At 38.5% G+C, this 27,627-nt stretch overlaps 1 protein-coding gene across 12 annotated transcripts in view; it reads left to right on the top strand.

Moving 5' to 3' along the window:
- Positions 1-27,627, top strand: part of KLHL32 (kelch like family member 32) — a 260,784-nt gene that overhangs the window by 186,061 nt on the left and 47,096 nt on the right. For 6 of the 12 annotated variants that reach the window (XM_078054976.1, XM_078054974.1, XM_078054977.1 and 3 more), the window contains 3 exons: positions 2,615-3,341; positions 23,870-23,928; positions 27,024-27,216. In XM_078054976.1, the coding sequence (XP_077911102.1) occupies positions 2,615-3,341; positions 23,870-23,928; positions 27,024-27,216 (979 nt within the window). Of the gene's footprint in view, positions 1-2,614; positions 3,342-23,869; positions 23,929-27,023; positions 27,217-27,627 lie in introns of those variants that run through there. The other 6 variants (XM_078054978.1, XM_036101489.2, XM_078054979.1 and 3 more) reach the window with 4 other exon arrangements.

Here is a 27,627-nt window from a genome sequence, read left to right as displayed (position 1 = left end):
CTTGCATAGTCTGAAAATACTTAAAATGACAAAAAGTGTGCAAATTACATGAAATCTGTAAGAAATTAGAAATACTGGCAAGAAATAAGATAAAAATTATCCCAGAGAATATGAACTAAATGTGTGTGCACAAAGCATTCTGTAGTGCATAGTATTGGGGAAATTGAACGTGGAAAACATCATGATAGATGTGACATAGGCCTAATAGTAGACAGAAAGTCAGAAATTAATCAGTGATAGATCACAGTGGTCACTGTTCCATTGCCGGTTTGATTTGTTAGAGATTTTCTTAAAGGCAGAACCTAGTTGTGGCCTGTGTGCTTTTCATGCAGTAAGTGCCACTGTTTGCCAGAAAAACAAAAATAAACTGGAGAGTGTTAAGAGATGGGCTAGAAGATTGATTATGACATAGGAAGAACTGATTTATGAGGAAAGAGAAAAATAATTAAATGGGCAGCACTATGCTATAAGAAGAGGCTATGGAGACGTGGATATTTATCTGATGTTTCTCTTATGCTGTTTCCTGTAGTGTCCATATGAAAGATGCAGAAATATTAGGAAGTAAGGATGCTGAGAAATTTGTTACAGGACAAAGCAATATCAGCTGGAACTACTCAATTAAATTATGAGCAATATCAAAGATTAAGTTTCAGAAAATTTTACCTGCTGCATGAGAAATGACCTTGAATGGGATGACTTTATCCCTGGGAACTTTTGAAAGCTCTGTGGGCAAAGAATGGAAGATCATTTGTTAAATTGTTGAATTATCTCCCCAGGGAAATAATTGGAACCCCATCCCTTGAAATTTCTAAAATTAGGGTGGATAAAAACCAGGATGTTGCCTATGGGAACTCTACTTCTGGCAGAAACCTGGTGATTGATGAGTGACGTTTTTCTTCTCCAATATCTTTGATTATTGCTCATGGTGACCATACACAGAAACATTTTTTCATCAGGTGGGTATCCTATTTAATTTTTTTTTTTAAATGCTAGTTTCTAGAAAAAGAGTTGGAGAGTGTCACTCATCTGCTGTCCATGGTGTCTGCCTCCTTGGCAATGGTAGGCTTACTTGGCATTTTTTTTTTTTTTTTTTCATTTCTCTTCACTACGTAATTCATTAAGAGATGCAATTTAGTATATATTGGAAGTGAATTCATTTCCTACATTCTCTTCATTCAGAAGGCTAAAAAGAAAAGCCCCAAATATGCCTTGCCTTTTGGAGCCATTTGTCAAATGAATACAGAAACTCTGTATGAAACTCAAATGAAATCATCTAGTGCTTCAGAGAGTTTTGTGATCCTTTTTATCCAGATGAAAACCCAGCTCATGTTTGCCTAGGAGTAATGGTCCAAGAGCACTACATTGCCTTCTCCCTCCCTCTGTAGACTTTTCCTCTAATGATCTATATTAGCTGAAAAGGGGAGCTCAGAACCCCAATTCCATTGGTCACAAATAAAGCACAACACAATTATTTAGTATTCTAATTATTACTTTACCTTTTCATGCTAGTTCCTTCACATCCACATTTATATTGTCTAGGAGATCTAGCTTAATATAGGTGCTGCTAAGGATAATTTATATTGAATATGTTGACTGGAGATATTAGATATACTTCATGTTGGTATGTAGGAAGGTTTGCACCAAACTTAAATATTAAGTCACATTAATTAAACTCTATCATGTGCGCCGTAACATGAATGGTTTTTTTGTTGATGGTATTTTCTAAATCATTGTACAATTTTATTATTCATGACTTTGTGCTCCTGCTTTAGTTTTTAGAAATTCTATTTGTCTTTAGCCCAGAGTTCTTTCTCCTTTCCTTCTTGAGAGAGGTCTAAACCTAAACAAAAAGGTTAAGATTACAACCTGCTATTGTGTCCCTAATACGAAGATCATCTCCTCTGTATCCTGTTTCTGTGAAAATGGCTCTAACAAATTGCCAGCATCTTACATGTGCAAACAACAACTGTCTCCAAGATGAAAACTAATTGGGAAATAAAAATAAAATTGATGGGTTACAATCTTTCTTTTTCTTCTCTTGCTTCCTGACTGATAGGCCTACCAGAGGGGCAGGGAAAAAAGTCCTTTTTCTTTCTAAATCGTTCTACTAGTGTCATATTGATTCTCTCTCAAGTACACCCCGTGGTCTCAGATGATCACATATTTTCTTACGTTCCTTGTATTGATACAGCACCTTGGCTCATGGGTTGACATGCGTTGCTTGTACTGGGGCGACACTGCTCATCGTTGATATTCCTGGGGTGTACCAAGCCTCCCCGGCATGAAACAAGGGAACAGGTTGTTTCACAACAGTACTCTCATTCTTTGAAAAGTGATTATTGTTCACTCCAAGTGCTACCTTAAGTCTCTGTCAGCGTTGCTTAACGTTGCTCTTGACCTCTACAACAATACTTGAGTTCGTTTGTGTCTCTGCGGATGCAGGAAAAAAAAATTCCTCAGCTGAGTATCAAGATATTCTACTGTTACACTATTTGTAAGAAAAAAAGTTGTATCATAAGGTGTCTGAAAGAATACAAGGTGACCTGCCTGCACACCGCTGCTTTGGCTCTCTTTCTTACCTTCGTATTCTCCCATCCCCCTCCCTCTGTTTCAGCTAGCCGTGAGGTGGTTGGAACACAACTGCCATTACCAGTACATGGATGAGCTCCTGCAGTATATCCGCTTCGGCCTGATGGACGTGGATACTCTGCATACAGTTGCCCTGTCCCATCCCCTCGTCCAGGCAAGTGAAACTGCAACAGCTCTTGTCAATGAGGCCCTGGAATACCACCAGAGCATCTATGCGCAGCCCGTTTGGCAAACTCGCAGGACCAAACCGCGGTTCCAGTCAGACACTCTGTATATCATTGGCGGGAAAAAGCGTGAGGTCTGTAAAGTCAAGGAACTTCGGTACTTCAATCCCGTTGACCAGGAGAATGCTCTCATAGCTGCCATTGCCAACTGGAGTGAGCTGGCTCCCATGCCCGTGGGAAGGAGCCACCATTGTGTGGCAGTCATGGGGGACTTTCTGTTTGTAGCGGGCGGAGAAGTTGAGCATGCTAGTGGCCGGACGTGTGCCGTGAGGACTGCCTGTCGCTATGACCCCCGTAGTAATTCCTGGGCCGAGATAGCACCCATGAAAAACTGCCGGGAGCATTTTGTGCTGGGTGCCATGGATGAATACCTCTATGCGGTTGGGGGTAGAAATGAACTGCGCCAGGTTCTGCCTACAGTTGAGCGATATTGCCCCAAGAAGAACAAATGGACTTTTGTGCAGTCCTTTGACCGATCCCTTTCATGTCATGCTGGATATGTGGCTGATGGTCTTCTTTGGATATCAGGTAGAACATGCCTCATAATGTTGGATTTATCAAAAAAACACTTTCGCTGTGGCGTAAATTTAAAAGTCGAGCTTTGGTAGTCATGGCCATGTATAATTGAACCACTGAACCAAGGATGCCATGTTAGCTAATTAACATTCATTTATTGGGCACCAGCTCTATAGAGAGCAATGTTAATTGGAAGTAATTGACCTTTCTGTGACTTTCTGAGTGATTAAAGTATAAGGTGGAAATTAATGGCCCATCACATCCTTTTTCTATACCAAACCTTCTATTGTTTAGATTGTCCGTTTTTGATACTCATGGATTGTTTTACACACCTTGTGGTTTATCCAGGTTCTTCACTTTTTTTTTTTTTTTTTTAAATCATCCTGGGCTGCTTGACTAGGAGATGTTTCATCAAAGACAGGGCAGGCAAAGTAAAAACCCAAGAAATCCATTTTGATGGGTATAACAATGGGTATATATACCAGGTAGGAGCCATGCCGTTCATGGAAGGAAGGGATTTAAGTTATTGACTAAAATAATGTTCTTGTATTATCTGTGGATTGTAGTTACACCTGACAACCTAAATTCCTTATTCTTGCTTACTCTCCCATTATTACTGATTATTTGGGGGTACTTATTATTTTAGTTTACATTTTCTTCAGTTTTTTTAAAGCCTTTTGATTATGAAAAAAGAGGCTAGTATAATGAACTCTGTGTACCCATGACCCAATTTCAGCAGTATTCCACTCATTGCCAGTCTTGTTTCATCCATACCACACACTGCTGTACACCCCTCATGGCTACCTTTTCACTGGTACAGAAGAAGTCTCTGAGGCAGAAGTTATCAACATCCCATTATCAACCTATATTTTCCAATCCAATTCTTGAAAAGACCTAAACTGTCCTTTGAAAAGGTTGCCTATTGGGGAAGAAAGTTCCATCTTCTCTCAGTTGGAGGATACTCATTTTGTAACCCAGATGGCACTTGTTGAATTTCCATGTCAAGGACAAAGAAAAATAGGAAAATCAGATAATTTAAATACTAAGAGTAACTTTGAGATGTTTGTACTTAGAAGACACAATCACTTTTTTTTTTTTTTTTAAGTCTCTATGTCTTAATCCCTTTCATGTATTTCACCCATCCCCCTACCTACCCCCCCACTGGCAAGCACCAGTGTAGTGTGTTCTCTGTATTTATGATTCTCTTTCTGGTGTTTTTTGTTTGCTTGTTCATTTGTTTTGTTTTTTTAGGCTCCACCCATAAGTGAAATTATATAGTATTTGTCTTTTTCTGACTTATTTTACTTAACATAATACCCTCTAGGTCCATCTATGTTGTCACACATGGCAAGACCTCATTCTTTTTTTTATGGCTGAGTAATATTCTGTTATGGATATCTTCTTTATCCATTCATATATCAGTGGACACTTGGGCTGCTTCCATAATTTTGCTGTTGGACATAATACTGCAATAAATATAGGGGTGCATAAATCTTTTCGAATTAGTGTTTCTGTATTCTGGATAAATACCCCATAGTGGAATTACCAGATCGTATGGTAGTTGTACTTTTTTTTAAGGATTTTATTTGTTTATCTGAGAGAGAGAGAGAGAGAGCACAAGCAGGAGGAGCTGCAGAGGGAAAGGGAGAAGCAGACTTCCCACGGAGCAGGGAGCCCAATGCAGGGCTCGATCCCAGGACCCTGAGATCATGACCTGAGCTGAAGGTAGGCGCTTAATCAACTGAGCCACCTAGGTGACCCTCCTTCATCAATGTTTTATAATTTTTAGAGTACAGGTCTTTCACTTTCTTGGTTAAATTTATTTGTAGGTAGGGCACCTGGGTGGCTCAGACGGTTAAGTGTCTGCCTTCGGCTCAGGTCATGATCCCAGGGTCCTGGGATCGAGTCCCGCATCAGGCTCCCTGCTCAGCGGGGAGCCTGCTTCTCCCTCTGCCTCTGCCTCTCTCTCTCTCTCTCTGACTCTCATGAATAAATAAATAAAACATTAAAAAAATTATTTGTAGGTATTTTATTCTTTTTGGCACAATTATAAATGGGATTGTTTTCTTAATTTCTCTTTCTGCTACTTATTAGTGTATAGAAATTCAACAAATTTTCATATATTGATTTTGTGTTCTGTAACTTCACTGTATTCATTTGTCAGTTTTAGTAGTTTTTTTTGGTTGAGTCTTTAGGATTTTCTGTATATAGTATTATTTCATCTGCAAACAGTGAAAATATTACTTTTTCCTTACAAATTTGGATGCCTTTCATTTTTTTTTTTCCTGGTCTGGTTGCTGCGGCCAGGACTTCCAGTACTACGTTGAATAAAAGTAGTGAGAGAGTGGACATCCATGTCTTGTTCCTAATCTTAGAGGAAAAGCTCTCTCATTTTTTATCCCTTTAAGTATGATGTTAGCTGTGGGTTTGTCATATATGGGCCTTTACTATGTTGAGGTATGTTCCACCTAATCCTACTTTGTTTAGGGTTTTTTATCATGAATATGATGTACTTTGTTAAATGGTTTTTCTGCATCTATTGAAATGATCGTATGGTTTTTATTCTTTCTCTTATTGATGTGATGTATCATGTTGATAAATTTGTGCATATTGAACCACTCTTGCATCCCAGGAATAAATCCCACTTGATCGTGGTGAATTATTTTTTTAATGTGTTGTTGGATTTGGTTTGCTAATCTTTTGTTGAGGATTTTTGCATCTGTGTTTCATCAGAGATACTGCCCTGTGTCTTTATCTGGTTTTGGTATCAGGGTAACACTGGCCTCATAGAATGAATTTGGAGGCTTCCCTTCCTCTTCTATTTTTTGGAATAGTTTGAGAAGAATGGGTATTAACTCTTCTTTAAATGTTTGGTAGAATTCACCTGTGAAGCTGTCTGGTCTGGACTTTTGTTTTTGGGAGTTTTCAGATTACTGATTTAATTTCACTGCTAGTAATCCATCTGTTCAAATATTCTATTTCTTCCTGATTCAGTTTTGGGAAGTTATATGATTCTAGGAATTTATCCAGTTCTTCTAGGTTGTCCAATTTGTTGGCATATAATTTTTCATAATATTATCTTATAATCCTTTGTATTTCTGTACTGTTGGTTGTTACTTTTCCTCTTTCATTTTTGGATTTGAGTCCTCTCTCTCTTTTTTTTTCTTTTTGATGAGTCTGGCTAAAGGTTTAATCATTACAAAGAACCAGCTCCTGGTTTCATTGATCTGTTCTATTGTGGGGTTTTTTGCTTTTTGTTTTGTTTTAGTTCCTGTTTCATTTATTTCTGCTCTAGTCTGTGTTATTTCCTTGTTTCTACTGGTTTTTTATTTATTTATTTATTTGTTTGTTTATTTATTTATTTAATTTTTTAGTCATCTTTTTCTAGCTCCTTTAGGTATAAGGTTAGGTTGCTTATTTGAGATTTTCCTTGCTTCTTGAGGTAGGTCTGTGTTACTATAAATGTCCCTCTTAGAACAGCTTTTGCTATATCCCAAAGATTTTGGACCATTGTGTTACAATTTTCATTTATCTCCAAGTATTTTTGGATTTCCTCTTTGATGCCTTAGGTGACCCATTCATTGTTTAGCATCATGTTATTTAACCTCCATGTATTTGTGTTCTTTCCAGGTTTTTTTCTCATGATTGATTTCTAGTTTCATAGTGTTGGGATCAGAAAAGATGTGTGGTATGACTTGTCTTTTTGAATTTGTTGATACTTTTTTTGTGGCCTAATGTGTGATCTATTGTAGAGGATGTTCCATGTGCAATAGAAAAGAATGTGTATTCTGCTGTTTCATGGTGGAATGTTCTGAATGTATCTGTTGGATCCATCTGGTCCAATGTGTCATTCAAAGCCACTGTTCCTTGTTGATTTTATGTTTGAATGATCTATCCATTGATGTAAGTGTGGGGCTTCCTATTTTGTATTACTACAAAGTCCCCTACTATTTTGTATTACTATTGATTACTTCCCTTATGTTTGTTATTAGCTGCTTTATGTATTTAGGTGCTCCCCTGTAGGGTGCATAAATATTTACGATTGTTATATCTTCTTATTGAATTGTTCCCTTTATGATTATATAGTGTCCTTCTTTGTCTCTTATTACATACAGTCTTTTTTGAAAGTCTGTTTTGTTTGATATAAGTATTGCTACCCTGGATTTCTTTTTTACTTCCATTTGCATGATAAATGCTTTTCCATCCCTTTACTTTCCATCTGCATGTGTCTTTAAGTCTTAAATGAATCTTTTGTAGGCTGCATATTGATGGGTCTTGCTTTTTTATCCATTCTGTCACCCTGTGTCTTTTGATTAGAGTGTTTAGTGCATTTACATTCAAAGTAATAATTGATAGGCATGTACTTACTGACATTTTGTGACTTGTTTTATGGTTGTGCTTATAGTTCTTCTCTATTCCTATCTTTTCTTGCTCTCTTCTCTCATGGTTCATTGACTTTCTTTAGTGATATACTTGGGTTCCTTTCTCTTTGTTTTTTTCATAACTCTTACTGGTTTTTGATTTGCGGTTACTATTAGGTACATATATAACATCTTATGCATACAGCAGTCTATATTAAGTTGATGGTCACTTAAGTTTGAATGTATTTTTTTACCGCCCCCTCCACGTTTTAAGTATGTATATGGTGTCATACTTCACATCCTTTTATTCTGTGAATCCCTTGACTGATTTTTTTAAAAGATTTATTTATTTATTTTAGAGAGAGAGACAGAGAACACAAGCAGGAGGGGCAGACGGAGAGAGAATGTGAAGCAGACTCCATCTCAAGCCGGGAGCCTGACCCAGGGCTTGATCTCAGGACCCTAAGATCAGACCTGAGCCAAAACCAAGAGTCAGACAATTAACCAACTCTACCACCCAGGCGCCCCATCTTGACTGATTTTTTAAAAGGATTTATTTACTTATTTGAAAGAGAGAGTGTGTGTGTGCAAGTGGGACGGGAGGGGCAGAGGGAGAGGGAGACAAACAGACTCCCTGCTGAGTGGGGACCCTGATAGGACCCTGAGATCATGACCTGAGCTGAAATCAAGAGTCAGAGGCTTAACTGACTGAGCCACCCAGGCACCCCCTCCTTGACTGATTTTTATAGATATACTTAATTTTACTGCTTTTGTGTTTCCTGCTTTTCTTACTCTTACTTATGCTCTTTCCTTTCCCCTCAAAAAGTCCTCTTTCACATTTCTTGTAGGGCTGGTTTAGTAGTCATGAGTTCCTTTAACTTTTGTTTGTCTGGGAAACTCTTTATATCTCTTTCTATTCTGAATGATAGCCTTACTGGACAGAATATTCTTGCCTTCTTGTTTTTTTCCCTTCAGCACTCTGAATATATCATGCCACTCCCTTCTGACCTGCAAAGTTTGTGCTGAAAAATCAGCTTATAGCCCTGTGGGGTTTCCCTTGTATGTAACCATTTTCTTTTCTCTTGCTGCTTTTAAAATTCTCTGTTTATTACTACTTTCTGCCATTTTAATTACTATGTGTCTTGGTGTGTACCTCCTTGGGTTGAATTTGTTGGGGCCTCTCTGTGGCTCCTGGATCTGGATTTCTCTTTTCTTCCCCAGATTCAGGAAGTTTTCAGCTAATATTTCTTCAAATAAATTCTCTGCCCCCTTTTCTCCCTCTTCTCCTTCTGGGATCCCTATAATATGAATGTTATTATGCTTGATGGTATCTTAGTTGCCTAAGTCTATTTTCATTTATTATTATTTTTTTCTCTCCTGTTCAGCTTGATTGCTTTCCATTATTCAGTCCTTTAGGTCACTGATCTGTTCTTCTGCTTCCTCTGGTGTACTATTTATTCCATCTAGTATACATTTAATTTCAGTTATCAAGTCCTTTATCTCTGATGGGTTCTTTTTATTGTTTCCTATCTCTTTGTTAAGGGTCTCACTGAGCTCCTCTTCTGTTTTCTCTAGTCAAGTGAGTATTTTTAGGACCATTACTTTAAATTCTCTCAGGCATATTACTTATCTCTGTTTTGTTTATGTCTTTTGCTGTGATTTTGTCCTGTTCTTTCTTTTTGTACATATTCTCCTGTCTCCTCATTTTGTGTAACTCTCGTGTCTGTTTCTATATGTGAGAAAATTCAGCTACATCTGCTGCTCTTGAAAGTAGTGGCCTTATGAAGAACATGTCCTATAGTGCCCTGCAGTGCAATGTCTGCTCTTCACCAGAACCTGGCACGTCAGGGGTGTCTTGAATGTGTGTTGTGTATACCCTGCTCTTGTGGTTCAGCTGCATTTGCCTTTCGTCCAGTCATCTGCAATGGCTCTCTTTGCCTATTGCGGTCAGGGCTTTGTCCTTGTGTTGTTAGTGAGCCAGGGTGGGGCCGCCTTTGGATTAAGTTGAGTCAGACCAGGTATTTGCCAGAGATGTAGTATCACTGAACTGCAGGAGAATGTGGGGATGGGGTGTGTGGTGCCAGCAAGGTTTGTGTTGGTGAGAGGGGACTTGCAGCTGCCTCCGCCAAGGCAGGCAGGGATGGAGGAGATCGACCCAGAGACGCATTCAGGGGCAGGTCAAGTGGTGTTAGCAAGGTTTGTGTGGTTCTGCTGTGGGAGGGGATCTGGAGCTGAGGCCTGGCTGGTGGGGATGTGTCTGCAAGACAACACGGGGTGGGTGCTTTTAGCAAGTTAGGTGCTGTGCTGGTTCCAGCAGGTGTCCATTTATCTAGGCTGGGGTGGGGGAGGGAAATGGTGCCCACCAGCTATTTTCTTCCTGGAAAAATCTCAGTGATCCCTGTCCCTCCAGCATGCACTCTGAGATTAATAAACAAATTACCCTCCTGTATACCCCAGGTGTTTTTCAAACTGCTGCTTCTGTGCTGTATCTATGTGGGACTGTTTGTTGTGCTTTCTCTTTAAAGGTGGGGAATCAGGTTCCTCTCACCCTCCCAGCCCACAAGCCTGCTGATTTTTTAAAGTTCCAGGTTTTAAACCCCTCTGATTGTAAGATCTTGTGAATTTTGTCCCCTCTGCTTTTCAAAAACAAATGCTATGGGGATTCATCTTCCCTGTGTAGGCTTCCTGGTGTGAGAGTCTTTTCTTTCCCCTCTGTGGGCTGCTGACAGTCCTAGAGGTCCGTTTAGCTCTTGACTGCACCTCTGCCCTTCTTGCCCTCTTTGATGTAGCCTCTTCTCTACATTTAGTTGTGGAGAGTCTGTTCTGCCATCTTAGGGTCATATTTTGTGTTATTTATGCTGAGGTGGTTGTTATCTAGTTGTATCTGCAAGACAAGGTGAGCTTAGGTTCCTCCTGCTCTGCCATCTTCTTCAGAAGTCCTGATCATACAGTTTTTATTTTTTGTTTTGTTAATGTGATGTATCATGTTGATTGATTTGTGGATATTGAACTGTCATCCCAGGAATAAATCCCACTTGATTATGGTGAATGATCCCAGTGTATTGTTAGATTTAGTTTGCTCATCTTTTGTTGAGGAATTTTACATCTATGTTCATCAGGGATATTGGCCTGTAGTTTTCTTTTTTTGTAGTGTTTTCATCTGGTTTTGGGTGATGCTAGCCTCACAGAATGAATTTGGAAGCTTCCCTTCCTCTTCTATTTTTTGGAATAGTTTGAGAAGAATAGGTATTAACTCTTCTTTAAATGTTTGGTAGAATTCACCTGTGAAGCTGTCTGGTCCTAGACTTTTGTTTGTTAGGAGTTTTTGATAACCAGTTCAATTTCGTTACTAGTAATTTGTCTGCTTGGATTTTCCATTTCTTCCTGGATTCAGTTTTGGAAGATTATATGTTTCTAGGAATTTATCAGTTTTTTTCTAGTTTGTTCAATTTGTGGACATAAAATTTTTCATAGATGGGGTGCCTGGGTGGCTCAGTTGGTTAAGCTTCCAACTCTTGGTTTTGGCTCAGGTCATGATCTCAGGGTTTTGAGATTGAGCCCTGTGTTAGGCTCCATGCTCAACACAGGGTCTGCTTGGGATTCTTTCCCTCTTCCTCTTCCTACCTCCTGCCACTACCCCCCACTCACGCTATATCTCTCCCTGTCTCAAATATATAAATATATATATATATATATATATATATATATATATATATATATATTTATATATAAATATATAAAATCTTAAAATTTTTCATAATTATTCAATTCTTGTATTTTGGTGATGTTTGTTGTTACTTCTCCATCTTCATTTCTGATTTTATTTCTTTGAGTCCTCTTCTCTTCTTGATGAGTCAGTCTAAAGGTTTATCAGTTTTGTTTATCTTTTAGAAGAACCATCTCTTGGTTCCACTGATCTTGTCTGTTGTTTTTTTATTCTCTGTTTCAGTTACTTTCACTCTGAACTTTATTGTTTTCTTCTTTCTACTAACCTTGGGTTTTGTTTGTTCTTATTTTTCTAGTGCTTTTAGGTGTAAGGTTAAGTTGTTTATTTGAAATTTTTCGTTACTTGAGGTACGCCTGTATCACTGTAAACTTCCCTCTTAGATCTGCTTTTGCTGCATCCCAAAGATTTTCGACCATTGTGTTTTCATTTTCATTTGTCTCCGTGTATTATTTCATTTCCTCTTTGATTTCTTCATTGGCCCATTTTTTGTTCATTTAATAGCATGTTGTTTAGCCTTCATGTGTTTGTGTTTTTTCCATTTTTTCTTCTTCTAATTGATTTCTAGTTTTGTACATTTATGGTCAGAAAAGGTACTTGATATGGTTTCAATCTTCTTAAATTTATTGAGACTTGTTTTGTTGCCTAACATGTGATCTCTCTTGGGGAATGTCCCATGTGCACTTGAAAATAATTTATATTCTGCTGTTTTGGGTTGGAATGTTTTGTATATATCTGTTAAGTCCATCTGGTTTAATGTGTCATTGAAAGACACTGTTCCCTTATTGATTTTCTGTCTGGATTATTTATCCATTGATATAAGTGGGAGAAGCAATCACCTTTAAGTAAATCTTGAGGACTTCTCAGCTTTCTTCAATAATCTTCTCTAGTTGTTTAACATCTGCTCTGACAAAATTCTCCCTTGCATTTAAATTAAATTCATTTGTATTCTGCCCATTTTTCCTTCTCCTGTCCTCAATAACCAGGGAGATAGCCATAGTCTTGGCTTCTCAGGATAATGCCTCAATTATTGACAATTCATTGATTTTCATTAAAGAAACGTAGCTCATGTCAGGATTTAAGTGCTCCATAATTAATGAATGAAGTTAAGAATTGGATTAACGAAGAGGACAAATGAGATGGATCCAATAAATTGCTGGTCTTATATACCAAATAAACATTAGATATGAGTGTGAACATTAGTATGTGCAGATATATTTAGATAAAAACTTCATTTATCTTTTGTTTAAATATATATTTCAATATTTAAGAAAACAACCACCAGGACTATGTCTTGTTGGTTTTGCTGAAGAAAGTTCAAACTTGGGTACAAATAAGCCTTTGCTAATAGAAGGAACAGATCTGTGCTTGACTTGGGCAACAAAACAATAATGGGTTAATAAAATCAATGTAATTTATATTCTCTTCCAACTTACATTCCTTCCATTGATTCATTTAGTTTTCATTTGTTGTTAATGCATTCCCAAATTTGCTTTGCATTTCTAAATTTTATGTGAATTTCTCATAAATCTTTTAAGAAATATTTTCTATTTTCTTACTATAAAACTAGCTTTTAAAAAAAATGCTGCAGTTTCCCTTACATATTCTTAAAGATATGACTACTTAACCTCTTCTTTAGTGAGGCCTTAGAAAAACACAGAAGCCTGTCCTAGACTGGCTAGATCTATCATTCTGGTATCAAGCTGATTTCTCTTTCAATACAGAGGTCTGTATGTTTCCTTTTCCATTTTATTAAATGTATCAACTTATTATAGATCTTATTGCTCTATCACTTTGTTTTTTCCCCCACTGTGAAAGGAAATACATTTTCTTTGTTCTTCTTTTGCACTAATGTATGCTGCCTGTGTTAACCATACTTAATGACAACAATCACAACTTTCTCAGGTTTGTTTCTCCCTACTGTGTACTTGAGATGAAAAACTCACTTCCCTGTGTACAGTACAATACCTTTAATTGGAAAGAAAAGGAAATCACCAGTGACATTTCTAATACCTTCAGTAGTCTGCCTCTTTCCTCAGGACCAGCTTATAATAAATCAGTTATGAATCTAACCATGGATGGGGAGGGGTACTAGATTTGCTAATGGCCCCCTTAAAAAAAACAAGGCAGGTATATGTCACCCTATTATTGATTTAGAAGTGTTACCCAGCTTTGTTGTTGCAAATAAAAATATTTGAGGCTATTCCTTATCCTTTACCAAGTAATCAAATATTTCCAATTTAATTGATGGGGACTTGGGTCATTGGCATACTTCTGGTAGTTTGCAAGCTTTGCCTGAGGTGAAGGAAGTAAAGATTTTAGAATGTGGATTTTAGGAGCTTATTTCTGTTCCATAAAACACAAAGTGAATGTTTCTTTAGAGATTCAATATTTCTGGCATGTTCACTGCCTCTGCATACTCCCTCCCTTTTCTCTGTCCATTTTGGGGTCAGGACACCTTGAAACATGTCCATGGTTTTTAAAATGAGACAAGCAGAGATGAATTCAGAAAATCAGGCTGTATGGATATGCCCATTAGCATTTAATTTAAGATGTTAGAGATAGTCAAATTTTACAGGCTCCTGTAGCATTTGACACTGTGACCCAATTCACAAATGCTCCACATCATTTCTACTTGAAATTCACAATACTGAAGCAAAAGAAGCATTAAATATCCTGCAGTTGTGCTTTAAAAGGTATGCTCTCCATTGTGAGATATTGTTTGTGAACTACTAAAAAGATGTGTTTTTGTGAGTGAAAATTAATCCTGAGCTCATCTTGCAGAACAACTAACCTTTTCATTTTTGTCAAATGGCACCAAAATAATGGGAAACTAACCACAAAATTAGTGCTTTAAAACTATAAAAAAAAGACAAATGGTACTACATTTATTCAAAAGCAGTATTTAGTGCTTTCTTGATTCTCTTGGTGAATGCTACATCCTTATTAAGTCTTGTGCTGGTTCATAGATAAATGAGATTAATTCAGCAAACACACTTCCTACCCTCTAGGAGCTAACAATCAAAGAACTTTTCAGATATTTCATTAATGAAAGAACATTTGTTAAAGCTTCTTTAACTCCTTAGAAGATATGTTTATTTTCATCTTGATTAAATTTATATGAAGCTTGCATTGCCCCATTTTAAATAACTTTAATTTATTCAAACCTACTAGAGGGACTTTGGCTTTTCCAGTATTCATTAAAATTAGAACAATGTGAAATTTCATAAACATTTTTTAAATGCCGTGGCCTTAGCTTTTCTCTATCTGGTAAATATTATTTTACTTGCATCTAAAAAATTACATACAAAACACTGGTAATTAACAGGGAGTGCAGTGGAGGCTGGCTTGTGGTATCCTGAGGTCACAGAGCATGTGAAACTTGCTCAGCTTCTCACCACCCAGGAGATGCTGAGCAAGTTTCCTAACCTCCCTTAGTCTTCTTCCAGGCTAGTGTGGAGTGACAAAGAAGAGTAAGACATATGTCCTGAATTGGGACTCACAGTATGGTAGAGGGAACAAACTCTTCAACAGATGATTATAGTATCCTGTGTGATACATGTGAGGGTCAAAGTCTTTCCCAGGGACAGTAGTGCAAAGCAAGGAGCACTTCATATGGGTTTCACAAAGGTTCATAGCACCTTCATCCTAACTTGGCCTTAGGTCCACTGGCTGCTTTCCATGTACTCATTAACCCCTCCCTGTCCTCATGAGTGGGCTTCACAGTCCAATCATTTCAGTAATTCTCCTGCCCTCTAGCAAGCACTTGCTCTTGGACAAACCCCATGGTCCATTTTGTCTGTGCCTGTGCCCAGGCAGCTGAACCCTGTGGGAAGAGGCCAGTTGACAGGAGGGCTTGGTATGGGATCCACTCAGCTCCCCAACCCCTCTCTGCACCCTACATTATTGTCCTTCCACACCCCCCTCCACTATAGCCTCCTCTGCCACCCTTCACTGGCTAGGACTTCCTCAAAACCGTGGCCCTCAGACTCAGAGACAGGACCCTTTCTTGTTTTTCAGAGCAAATATCAGAGAGGAGGGGCTCACAGCAAGTCAGGTGAGATGAGATGAGGCAGTGGAGAGTGGAAGGAGACAGATGGGCAGGAGGTGGACTGGAAAGGGGCCAACGCGGAAGTTTAGGAACTATTAGCAAGGAGGGTGTGGGGAGGGGGTAGGTGTGGGGAGGGGGGTCTGAGGAAGGAGCCTGAGAATGTGGGATGGGCAAGGTTGGAGGAGGAGAGTTAAAGGAAATCAAAACCAAAAAGAAAAGGGCATGGTGAGAGAGGTCCAATACTGCTGAGACATCAAGGTCCAGAATATTTATTTTCTCTGCCATTTTTGATCAGGAACCCCTTGGTAACTTCAGTGAAAGTAGCTATAGGGGAGTGGAAGAAAGTAGAAGTGAGAATGCAGTGGTTTAGGGTGTGAAAAAAAGGTGAGGAAGTAGAAAGTGCAGGTATAGGCTAGAAGCCTGGATACCATCTAAACTTCGCTCCCTGAATCCCAGCTTACAGACAACTTTCTGATTATTATGCTTTGCCTACCAGGAGAGGATGTGCTGTTTCTAGGTACACACATACTTCAGCCCATGTGACAGCCACATTTTTTTCATTATAAATTAATAAATAGCTTCTTGGCTTTAGGAAGAAAAAAGGAGAGTAGGAAGGAAAGAAAAAGGTGGAAGTTTGGCTGAGAGAGGAGAGAGTAGCTGGAGGAGGAAATCAGAGTCAAAGGAGGGAACTTTTTTAAAGGATGCAAGTTCATTAAGCAAATTGGTAGATAAGGGAAAGGAGAGAGCAAAATTGAAGGTGAGGCATTTGAGGCATTCTTTGGTTGGTAAAGGCTGAGAGCATCCTCCTAGGTACAAGGAATGGTGCTAAGCCCACGGGACACCAGAATGACAATAGGCATAGGGTCTCAAACAGTCAGGGGGGATTTGGGGAGGGGTTCAGTCTTGGGCCAGAGAAGGGGAGACCCATCAAGCTCTAAGCCTGGAGGGCAGGAGACGATGCTAGATGTGGACCTAGGTAAGCTCCCCGATGAGGGTCAGGAACCTGAGGAGGTTCCTTGTCCATGGAGTCAAGTGAGAGACAGGGTTGTCTGTTGAGGTTGTGCTATATATGTTCAGGACTAGGTAGAGGGTCTGAGGGAGGTGGCCTTGGGGAAGAAAAAAGCCTCTGAGAGAAAGCAGAGAGAACCGACATGTTTTTAAAAATTAAGTGTCAGAGCTCATACTGAGGTTGGAAACAGCAAAATTGTGGTGGCCCAGGTTGTAAATTTCTGTCCTATTTTTTTTAGTGGTACTCACCAAAGAATTAGAGAGGGCAGATCCTTGGATTCACTCAAGATGGAAGGTTTTTAGGCTGTGAATAGTCCAAAGGACCCTATTGGAAGGGGTTCAGCTTGTTGGGTTAGGTGAGTGTCAAGGACTTAAGGTTTGCTTGAGGGAGAACAAAGTGTGTTCCTCAGGTAAGTCCATGAGAGAATGTCTGTTTGTTGCCCCTGGAGGCAGCCACCTTGTGAGGAAGCCACCTGCCTGCTAGAGGTTTGGAGCTTGATAATGTGGCATGTCCACTTAAAAGTTCTTAGTGACCTGGAGTACCCCCTAAGAATGAAATCTTCTTTGTTGCTTTAGATTCTTACAACCAGCTATCTCCAGCAGTTACTTTTTGCTCCTTTCTTTTCACTTCTGCCCCAACCTTTACTATTCCCCATCTGAAAAAGATTAAAACAAAACCACTACAGTAGTGTACTGAGATGAAGCCAAATAGAAATGACCATTCTACAATGCTTTTAAAAGAGCCAAATGGAGCACTGGGTGTTATCCGCAAACAATGAATCAGGAAACACTACATCAAATAAATAAATAAATAAATAAATAAATAGGAAAAAACAAAAAAATAAAAAAAGAGCCAAATGGCTAAATAAATAAAAATTAAAAATAAAAGAGCTAAATGGCTTGAAGAAAGCAATCAGATCACCTATATTCTCCAAAATAATTAACAAAGGTTTCATCCTAAACAGACTTCCCTTTATTCTGAAGAAGTAGCACTTTGTTTACCCTCACATTGCTGCTCACTAGATGAGGCTTAAAGGTGTTATATGATGTTCATAGATCACACAGCTGGTATTTGACAAAGTCGGAATTTGATCTCTTCTGTCTCTGGTTTTTGAAAACCATGCTTTCCCCACAAAACCGTACAATCCAATTGTTTATCACTCCAACAAAAGGCTCAAAAACAGATGCTTACATTGTAAAAAGAATTCCGACTGAAAGTCAAAGATACACTGAAGAATAATCATACCTGGAGACTTGTTTAGATCAATGACCATTTGATTTTTTCTAATTGTTTAACTGGCCACTTTTCTCAGGGCACAGAGTTGAGCCACATAAAGTCTTCCTTTTTGTGGAGGGAACAGCCTTTGTTTAAGTGATCCATTTGTGTCTGACCAGATGGATCTAAAAAGAGGTAGAATAAGGAGGGAGCTGAATTACTTTACCTAAGAATATGGGAAATATGTCATTTTCTTTGTTCCCAAGAGGAGAGAAGTTTAAAGCTACATCATGGAAATGGGCAATGGCTGAAGAATTTGGTTGATGGCAGGAGGGGGATAAAAGATCCAATAAGAACGCAGCAAGCCAGGACTCTAGAGACAGGTAGAGTTGACCTTGAGAGCTTAACCCTGCTTGGAATGTGCAGAAATCTTTGGAGGCAGGATTTCAGCTTTCTATAGAATGAGGAATGGGAGAGAGAATTTTATTGAGATTTTAAAGGGCAGATGACATCTGCATTGTGGTGGATTTTACCTTCATTTATCATTGCACTTATTTCAAATAACACATGGCGCATTCTTTACATGTTTTGCATCACAAGTTTGTATCTGTTCACTCTAGGTGGCATAAATATAATTTATAAATTTACATTTTCAAGTGCATCACCCTTTCTTTATAGGTATTCTGTAAATTTGAGACTTTCTTTACAGATTTTGAGTCTATTAATTACCCATCCATTTGTGTGGTCTCCTCAAGTGTGACAGAAATAATATGGATAATAGTTTTAATTTAATGCATGGATTAAGTATGTTTCTATTCAAGATGCTAATTCAGAAGAAGGAGTCCTGGCTTTAATTGTTTATGTAGTATTATAAACATTAAAAATATGGACAGTCTAAATGTGTAAAAATAGATAATGAAAAAGTTTATTTTTTATTGTGAATTTTATTTATTGTAACTATTCCCATGGTGTCCCTTTTATTGAGGACTAGTCATGAGTTTGGCTTTATTTAAAAAATGAGTAATGTGGGGGCACCTGAGTGGCTTAGTCGTTAAGCGTCTGCCTTCAGCTCAGGTCATGATCCCAGGGTCCTGGGATCGAGCCCCGCATTAGGCTCCCTGCTCAGCGGGAAGCCTGCTTCTCCCTCTCCCAATCCCCCTGCTTGTGTTTCCCCTCTCGCTGTGTCTTTCTCTGTCAAATAGGTAAGTAAAATCTTTAAAAAAAATGAATAGTGTAACTCACACCTAATGCCAATAATTCTTTTGATAATTAGACAGTAAGTGTTAAGTTTTAGTTTTTTGAGAATTAGAGAGCATTCTTATGGAGGAGAAGCTTTAAACTATTAAAGAAAAAAGCCTTCGATACCTTATAAACCAGCCAGTAATTCTAGTTATTAGAAAAAAATAAGAAATCTACTTCAGACTACAAAATTCATTCATTAATTCAAAATTCTATACTTTGTTAGATTTGTTATATTTTTAATATCCCATACATGCTCATTTGTACTTTTTATGGAAATGGTAAAAAATTTCCACGGATAAACTAGTATAGTACTGTAGTAAACTTCCTCTATGGGTCACTTCTAATGCTCTGCACTCTAGGTTTTCTAAAACCTGGAAGAGAGATGCTGTCATCTCTAGTTTGCTTATAAGGAACCTGAGCGGGGCTGTGTTAAATGTTCCCGCAAGGACAGAGTCGTAAAGGAGCCTGTGCAGGGTGATGCCGCAGCCTGTCCTGAAGCTCGCCCCTGAGCCTGGCATACAGCTGGCCACTGCAGGCCTCCAGGAGAGCTGCCGAGACCATGAGATGGTTTTCCACAATCCTGAATTGGCTGGCAGAGTTCCAGCCCAGAGTGTCTTCCCTGAGAGCCTGGACACGTTCGGTTCTTTGCACCCCGCTCCATCCTTCAAAGCGTACTAGCGCTGTATTACCTACACAGGTTTCTACTAAAGAAGGTAGTATAGGACTGTCTATCAACAGATGTATTGTCTGTCCTCAAAAAAAAAAAAAAAAAAAAAATAGCAGAGCCACCAGACTTGACCTACCCTGACGAATGGATATTGAGAGCTGTTTTCCTAAACACACTATTATATAGACCTTGTCAGCATTGACCAGTGGTTGGTTGCTTTTGAGCACAATGAGTTTGGGAGTCAGTGAATTCCCGTAGTGGAGACAAAAGTCGCTTGTTTGGCAGTCACCTGTCATCCTTTCTCCCATATGCATTCATCCATTTGTCACCATGTTTTGTGAAGAGTGGAACAGGGAAGCTTAAGAAAAATGCTTTATTCTTGTCTGGGTGATAGAAAGCATTTCTCATTGCTGGTAGCATGGTGGTAACTTTTCATTCCTTCTGGCAGTTTTTAAAGACTTATTTGACTTTGGGGGAACCTGCAGTATATCTTAAAGTCATAGTTCAAAAGTATAAGACAGGGTTGTTCATTTTCAATTTTGGCTGAAAAGTGTTAACTTCAACGGTGGCACTTCAAAGTTAGGGAAAACTTGGCTTTAAAAATGGATGCTGATAGGAGATGGCATATTTAATGACAAATGTATCTATAGAAAGCTGTTAAGATGCAGATTATCCCCCCCTGGGGTGGGGGAGGGAGATCAAAACTGCCAATCTATAAAATGTACTCGATAGAGGGAGGCAAAGAATCTATCTTTGCAAGTGCTTTGATTGCAGGGGACAGTGTAGCAGCATGTGGGCATCATAACCCAGAGCAGGCAAATCAGCCTGATGACTTTCAAAGCCAGGAATACTGCTGCAGGCAAGGGCACTCCAGTCTAGGAGAAATTAAAACATATAGAGACTGTTATTAATTCCATATCTATTTTTGTATAGTCAAATCTGTATGCAAATCCTTAGCATCTCATTTCAGCAGATTAATCTAAAAGTGAAGAGTGTTATGTGAAGAGAATGTAATGATAAAGCTCTGCAAATAACACTGCTAAAGAAATGTGGGCTGCAAACTTGGATGCTTTTTTAAAATTTATTTTTTTGTACTGAGAACAAATGGTTTTTATTTATATGATCATTTGTAAATTATCTCAAAGGGGGGAAGCAATAGAACCAATTTCTCAGGTTTTTCCCTTGCAATCCTGACTTGTCGAAAGTTACACCACTAGGTCTTTTAGGCACCTCCTGTGGTTTAACATTCCAGAAGTAATCAACCAAATAACTAACTAGGATTTTTATTTTTACTTCCACCTACTAACCCAGTATCTCATTTTTAAATGTTGTCATGTGAGTGAAAATTTGTGTGTAAGGGTAAGGAATCTAATTACAGCGTGCAGATTAAGGGGTGGGGGAAACTATTACAAATGCATCTGTAGAAGAGAGTAAATAATAATTCTGGTTCCTCCCAAGAGATACCAAGATATCACCCTGCCTAAGAGAGAGGATGTAATAGCTATATTCTAATCCATTGGTTGTACATTTAATCTATAATGGGCAGAGTCTGATACATATAGTAGTGTAAATATTTTCAAATAGTGTCATAAACAGATAGTTTACTGCAGTGGATATTAATTCTGTCCCATATTTCTAAAGCAAGGAGAGAAACTGTCGAAGCTTTGAAATAAGGGGTGGGAGCTTTACCCTCTGCTCCCTCTCATTTGGAGAAATGATTATAGGCGAGCTGGACGTTAATCTGGTGCTTATGGCCCAGATCAAAAGCACTTGGCAATCATTTTAACCCTGAAGACTTGTGAGGTCTCAATAGATTTGATTATTCTTGCGTAGTTATGCTGAGAAAGAATGATTGGACATTCAATTTTTGATCAGATAAAAGAAAAGGAAGGTTGGGAGGAAGAAGCAAACATACCTCTGTGTTTATTTGGGCGTACCTTCTGACTCTATATAGGCATTTCAGCCTCAGCTTGCTTAAGTGTATTTTCTTTTCCTTTGATTTTATTTTAAAATGAGACATTCAAAAGAAATGCAGAGAAGACTTTCTTTGAGGGCAGGAAGCTCGTTTCTCTCTGTCCTTTGTGGATTTACTCTGCAGATAAAGCTTTCATTGATCTTAAAAGTAGTTGCAGGCTTCAGAGAGAATATATATATTTAAAAAAGCCCTCCAGTTAATAAAAGCCATAGTCAATTATATGAAAGAAATAATCTCCTTATTGGGGTTGCACGAGAGAGTAATGATTGGCCTGGACAGACTTCCTTCCCTTTATGTTGCCATTAGTATTGATTGATTATTCAGCTCAGTTAAGGATTGTGCAGGAATCCTCTGGATTCTTGTTGACTTGATTCCTGGCCACGGAATTGATGGTGGTGACCTATTCAAAGTATTGGAAGTGTCAAAGCAAAAAGTATACTGGACAAAGTTGAGCAGATAAGGAAGACTTTGTTCAAGACTATTGCAGTAGGGGAGGGAGACCAGAAGGCAATCTAAAATCAACTCTTCTGAAGAAGAAGAAGCAGGAGGGTTTTTAAACATTGAGCTTTTCTCAGTGAGAAAAGTACTGAAGGAGTTTTGGAGGAAGGTTGATCAATGTGATGTATTGAGCACATTCAGTTACCCCTGATTTTGTAAATGTTTTTCTCTGTGATTAGGCCATGTGTGTTTGCTGTTTGGCACCCAACAAAGTGAGGCTCCTACTCTCTTCCATAGAAACTGGGAGATAGGGACATTATATTCCGTGATGATTACATTTCAATGGGATGGCTTCTGGGTCTTTGAGGAAGTTATTCCTGGGTTGTAAAACTTGAAAGAAGCTTCTTAAATGATTCCTATCTCAAGAAGGCGGAGAAAGAATTTACAGATTTTCTATAAGTGCTCTAAGAAAAGGGATGTCAGGGGCCTAGAGACAGAAAGAGCCCTGCCTAAAGTTGAGTCAAACTGAGAAAAATGTTAAGGCTGTATTGTAACAGTACACACTTTTTGAATTCAAAAAATTTCAACAGGAAACACTTTTAGTCTGGCTCAGTTTTAGATCTTTATTGAAAAATTGGCTGCTTTTTTGTGATACTTATTAAAATGTTACTCATTTTAAATGAGCATCTAGAACTATGTATAAGGCACTATTTCTAAAGAGATTTTTCGGGGGGTTGCTCTCATTTCTTGTTATTTTATTACCTAACATTTAATATCTTCTAGTGTTATTTTCTGTAATGCTGTTTTATATGTTTTTTAGTTCTCCCATTTGATGGTAAAAATTAAAGGAGAATCAGTAATTTCTGGGTTTTACAGGGCTCAGTGTATACCACGGACGTGAAAATAAGTATGAGGACAGACAGGAAAACTTTGTTAGAAATGTGATGACTTTGTAGTGGTTCTTGATTAAGCAGAAGTCTTTGGATCTAAGCAGCTGTCAAGAGGCTTTAGAAAAGTTGATAACAACATCGACTGTGTGCAGTGCCATCCAACACGGTCACCCTCAGTCACGTGTGGCTTATCGGGCACTTGAAATGTAGCAATCTGGATTGAGATGTGCTGTATCAAATATACATTGGATTCTGAAGACCATATGAAAAAAGGAATATAAAATACCTCCATAATTTTTATATTAATTTCACATTGAAATGATAATATTTGGGCTATGTTGAGTTAAATAAAATCTACATTAAGTTTACCTTCACTGTTTCTTTTTAGTTTTTAATGTGGCTACTGGAAAATTTAAAATTGCATATGTGACTCACATTGGGGGCTCTCGTTATATTCTTTTGGATGGCTCTGGCTCTAGATTTCTTTTGATAAATCATGTCTTTTCTTAGAAATGGTTCCTCTCAAGAGATATCAAGATATCACTGTGTTGGCGTGCAGAAGGTTAGAGCTGTAAAATTGCCAGTTTAGCTAAGGACAAGAATTTTCCATATAATTCTGTCCCGGGCATGAATTGCGTGGAGATTTGTCTATGTGTGCGGTGTTCGTTCCCACTTCCTGCCATACTTCGCCCCTCATTCTGGCCATGCAGAGCAGCTTGCCAGGATTGGGGCCTCTTGGTAATTTCAGCACACTTGTTGCTTGCTCTCAACTGGATTGCTTCTGAAATGTTTCTTGAAAATGAAACTGCTTCAACAATAAGCTTCTTAATTATGTCATGGGTTCACCACGAGGGTATACAAACAGATCCTCAGCAGTAGCTAATTTTCCTTTAATTGTATCTCATTCTTATGTTGGAATATCCTATTTTGTATTCATGAAAGCTCTAACACATGTTAATCCATTACAGGTGGAGTAACTAACACAGCACAATATCAGAACAGACTAATGGTATATGAACCTAACCAGGTAAGAATCATATAAGAAAAACTCATTACCTTAATTAAAATGAATTTTAAAAGATTTCCGCAGTAATTAGTAGTTGAAATGCCAAGTCTGTACACACACATGCATCTTAAACTTGTAGAGAGAAAAGGAAGCATCTGGATAAACTGCCTTTTTTTTTTTTCCTCCTCTCACAAAATTTCAGCTCCTTTAGTTTTATGCAATACAGGATGCTTAACTCTTTCAGAGTTTTGCATAATGTAGAAAAAAAGGGGAGATACATTGATGGGTTAAATGCCCTTTATTTCCGTTATCTCAAATGGCTATTCATATTCAGAGGCATCCAAAGAAAGGATTTTGATTGACCTGTTGTATGTCCTTTTAGAAGGCGCCTCAGTCCAAAAGGGGAACATGCTTATTGTTTCATTACTCCCAAATAAAATAATAACTTTTATTTAACTCAGCATAGCCAAAAGGTCTGAGAGCAGTGTCAAGGACAAGTTTGAAGTAGAAGTATCTGAAAAGTAGAAGGATGTTTTTCATCTAACAGCTGGTGCCTGAACTGGAAGCATTTTGATGGTGTCTGTCCCTTCTTCTGCCCACTTGCCATCCACACTCGATGAGTTTTTGGTCCCCAAAAGAAGAACAATTTTTATTCTCTTTTCCTTCTACCAAAATGTCTGTGGCCTTGGCACATGTGTTCAGGATTTCACCATTTCTATGATTTGGGTAATGTAAATATTTTTCATGATTATGACAGTATCCCAAAATGATTTGATCTGGGGATTTAATATTCATCAGCTGGAGATAATGGAACATGAAACAACAGGTTGGCTTTGGCAGCCTGGGTCAGGATCGGCCACCAAATGTGTGTCCTGAATGACCTCAGTCGATTTGGTGTCTTTTTATTTCAACATTATTTGATTCTGAATTTAACGTGTTTCTCTCTTTGCAAGTGTGTTTCCTGATGTCTTTAGAAGCTGTAGATTTCAGAGACCACATGTCCATAGGCCAGATGTCTCAAGAGGGATCATTAATTACAGTTGCTTGAGTTCGGTGCACATGTGGTTAAAGAGGAAGAAGGTGTTAACATTTCTCAAATGAGTTCTGTTTCATGTTTGTACACACATGCTCTTTTTAAAAATTCTGCTGGCATATTGTTTACGGTGGGTACTGGCAAACATCACATCTGCTCGCATCTTGCTCAGAATCTCAATAACTCTATCATTCAGCCCTGGTGCTTATTTTTCTTCTAGGCCTTTGCGGAGAGTCGATAATGCCTGCCATCTGCCACAGAGCACATCGCTACCTGCCAACAGGCAGGCTGGGGTGACCTCTGCTTCCCCACCACTGATTAGTATTCACATGCTAGCTTATTAGGAATGACCCCACTAGGCCTCTCTGTTTCTTTGCCTTTGCAGTGGTTGGCGGCTCACCTGGCAGGCACGGCAGTGAAGGAAGCTAAAGATATAATCAGGGGATGCAGGCAGACTTTACAAACCAGATGGCGTCCACAGTCCTGTGGCAGGGGACCGGACTGCTAATGCAAACGTTGATTCCTAATACTGGAATGGGTTGCCTCATAGAAAGCACCTAAGGAAGGCATCATCAGAGTTTTGAGTTAAATCCACTCATGTGAAATGTATTGACGATATTCCTTCACAGAATATCTGAAAGAAAGGTTTGGCTATCTTATTAAAAGAAGACATTTGATTGGAAAGAGTCTTATGACACAAACGGGGGAGCAGATAAATGCAAGCCTTTCAAACTGTTCAAACCACTCTTCTTTTTAAGTCTATCTTTAAAAAAGAAATTATACCCAATGAATCATGGAACACTACATCAAAAACTAATGATGTATGGTGATTAACATAATAAAAAAAAGAAATTAGAAATGAGCTAGTAGATAGGCCTTTAGTGAATGGACCAATATTTATATAAACTTTTTTTTTTTTTTGGCTTATTCCTTTACAGCTTTGTGAACTGGTGAAATTCTATGTATTAAAGACATCATATGATCTTTCTATCAAAATCCAAATTTTTCTTGGCAAAAGGAATCTGGGTTCTTCCTGTAGGTTAGTGTTTATGTGCAAAGGAAATGGTTAGGTTTACTTACCTGTCCATTGCTCAGTTAAGATTTAAAATTAAGGTCGTATTTGATTTTCATCTAATTTTGCCTTTTACATTAGATTTTTGAAAGGAGCCATATTGAAGAGGAGTTGAGCATGTCTTTCTCATTACTGAGTGACCTAGAACCAAATAGTCGAGGTTTCACCATTCCTGAAGTTGTATAAAATTTGGCCTTCTATCAAAACAAATGTATGCCTAGAAATAACTTTTCCCTGTTTGGTAGACGATATGATTATAAATATGTTAAAAGGGGCTAATACAAAGGCAGCAATGGGACTTTGTTGTGAAACCAGATCTTTGCTCTTCCATTGATCTTGGGAGGTTAATTTTGGAAAGAATGGCTCAGTCACCCTAGCCCTAGCTTATGTAGAAGCCTTGGGTAGCCAGCGATTACTATCAGAATAATTTTTGAAAGTGTACATTTATTGGACATCATGTGGCACTCTTCTAGATGTTTTGTATTAACTCATTTAATCTTCACAACAAGCTTGTCAGGTATGGTATGACTCTCCCCACTTTACAGGTGAGGAAATAGGCACAGAGAGGTTAAGTACACTGCTCAAGGTCACACAGAGGTTATAAACTCAGGCATTCTGGATCCAGAGCCTGTTTTCTTAAATCATTATACCTAGCCATGTGCTTTCACTCTTAAGCAATTTACATGAGTAAGTTCTCTCAACTGGGGGAGAGAACCATCATGAAAATTTCTATATTCTCATGTGCTCCCCTTATAAAATGCAAATGCCCTATAAAATGCAACCCAAACAAGAGGAAATGGCTTTGTACATTGCAAAATACAGTTTTGGCATACATGGTTCTTCTCTACTTGTTCTCAGGTAAGAAGCCCATACCTTTCAGAGTATGTAAGCAGCACTCCAGTGGAATGTGATAGATAAAGCAGAGTCCCAGCCACTAATGAGGCACTGCTCTTTTCTGCCGTGGAGGTCTCTTATTAACAGAATCCACCTGAATTTTTTTTTTTTTTCCAGAATAAATGGATAAGCCGCAGTCCCATGCTGCAGAGAAGGGTCTACCATTCCATGGCTGCTGTTCAAAGAAAGCTTTATGTTCTTGGAGGCAACGACTTGGACTACAATAACGACCGGATCCTTGTGCGCCATATAGATTCTTATAACATAGACACTGACCAGTGGACGCGTTGTAATTTCAGCCTGTTGACTGGCAAGTACCTTTGACTAAGTAAATCAGGAAAAGCAGAGATTCAAGAAATTGCCACACTTGTTTTCTTATACCTCTTCAGTGCATCCCTAAATATCAAGTGCATCATGGCAGAACAACTTGTGTTTATTAACCAGAAAGGTGCACATTATTTATCTCACAAAACGTGACTCAGTCAAGTGGCTGAGCTAGTTTCTCAGGGCCTCTGTTACCTTCGTGCATCTTGGCTGAGAGAGGTATGTCAAATCCTTTCTTGTCAATAAATATTCACATAGGAGCTCTGAGGCAATTAGGAGGAACCAGAGAATTAATAACGCTTTACAGAAGCAATTTATTTTTTTTCTTTTTGCTTTTAGTCTTATTAATTTTGAGGTCAGGAGTCTGGTCTTCATTATTTGTTACTGTCAGGTACGG

Source organism: Halichoerus grypus, chromosome 9 (assembly GCF_964656455.1).
Source record: "Halichoerus grypus chromosome 9, mHalGry1.hap1.1, whole genome shotgun sequence".
Lineage (NCBI taxonomy): Eukaryota > Metazoa > Chordata > Mammalia > Carnivora > Phocidae > Halichoerus > Halichoerus grypus.
This window is presented reverse-complemented; position numbering and strand designations above follow the sequence as displayed.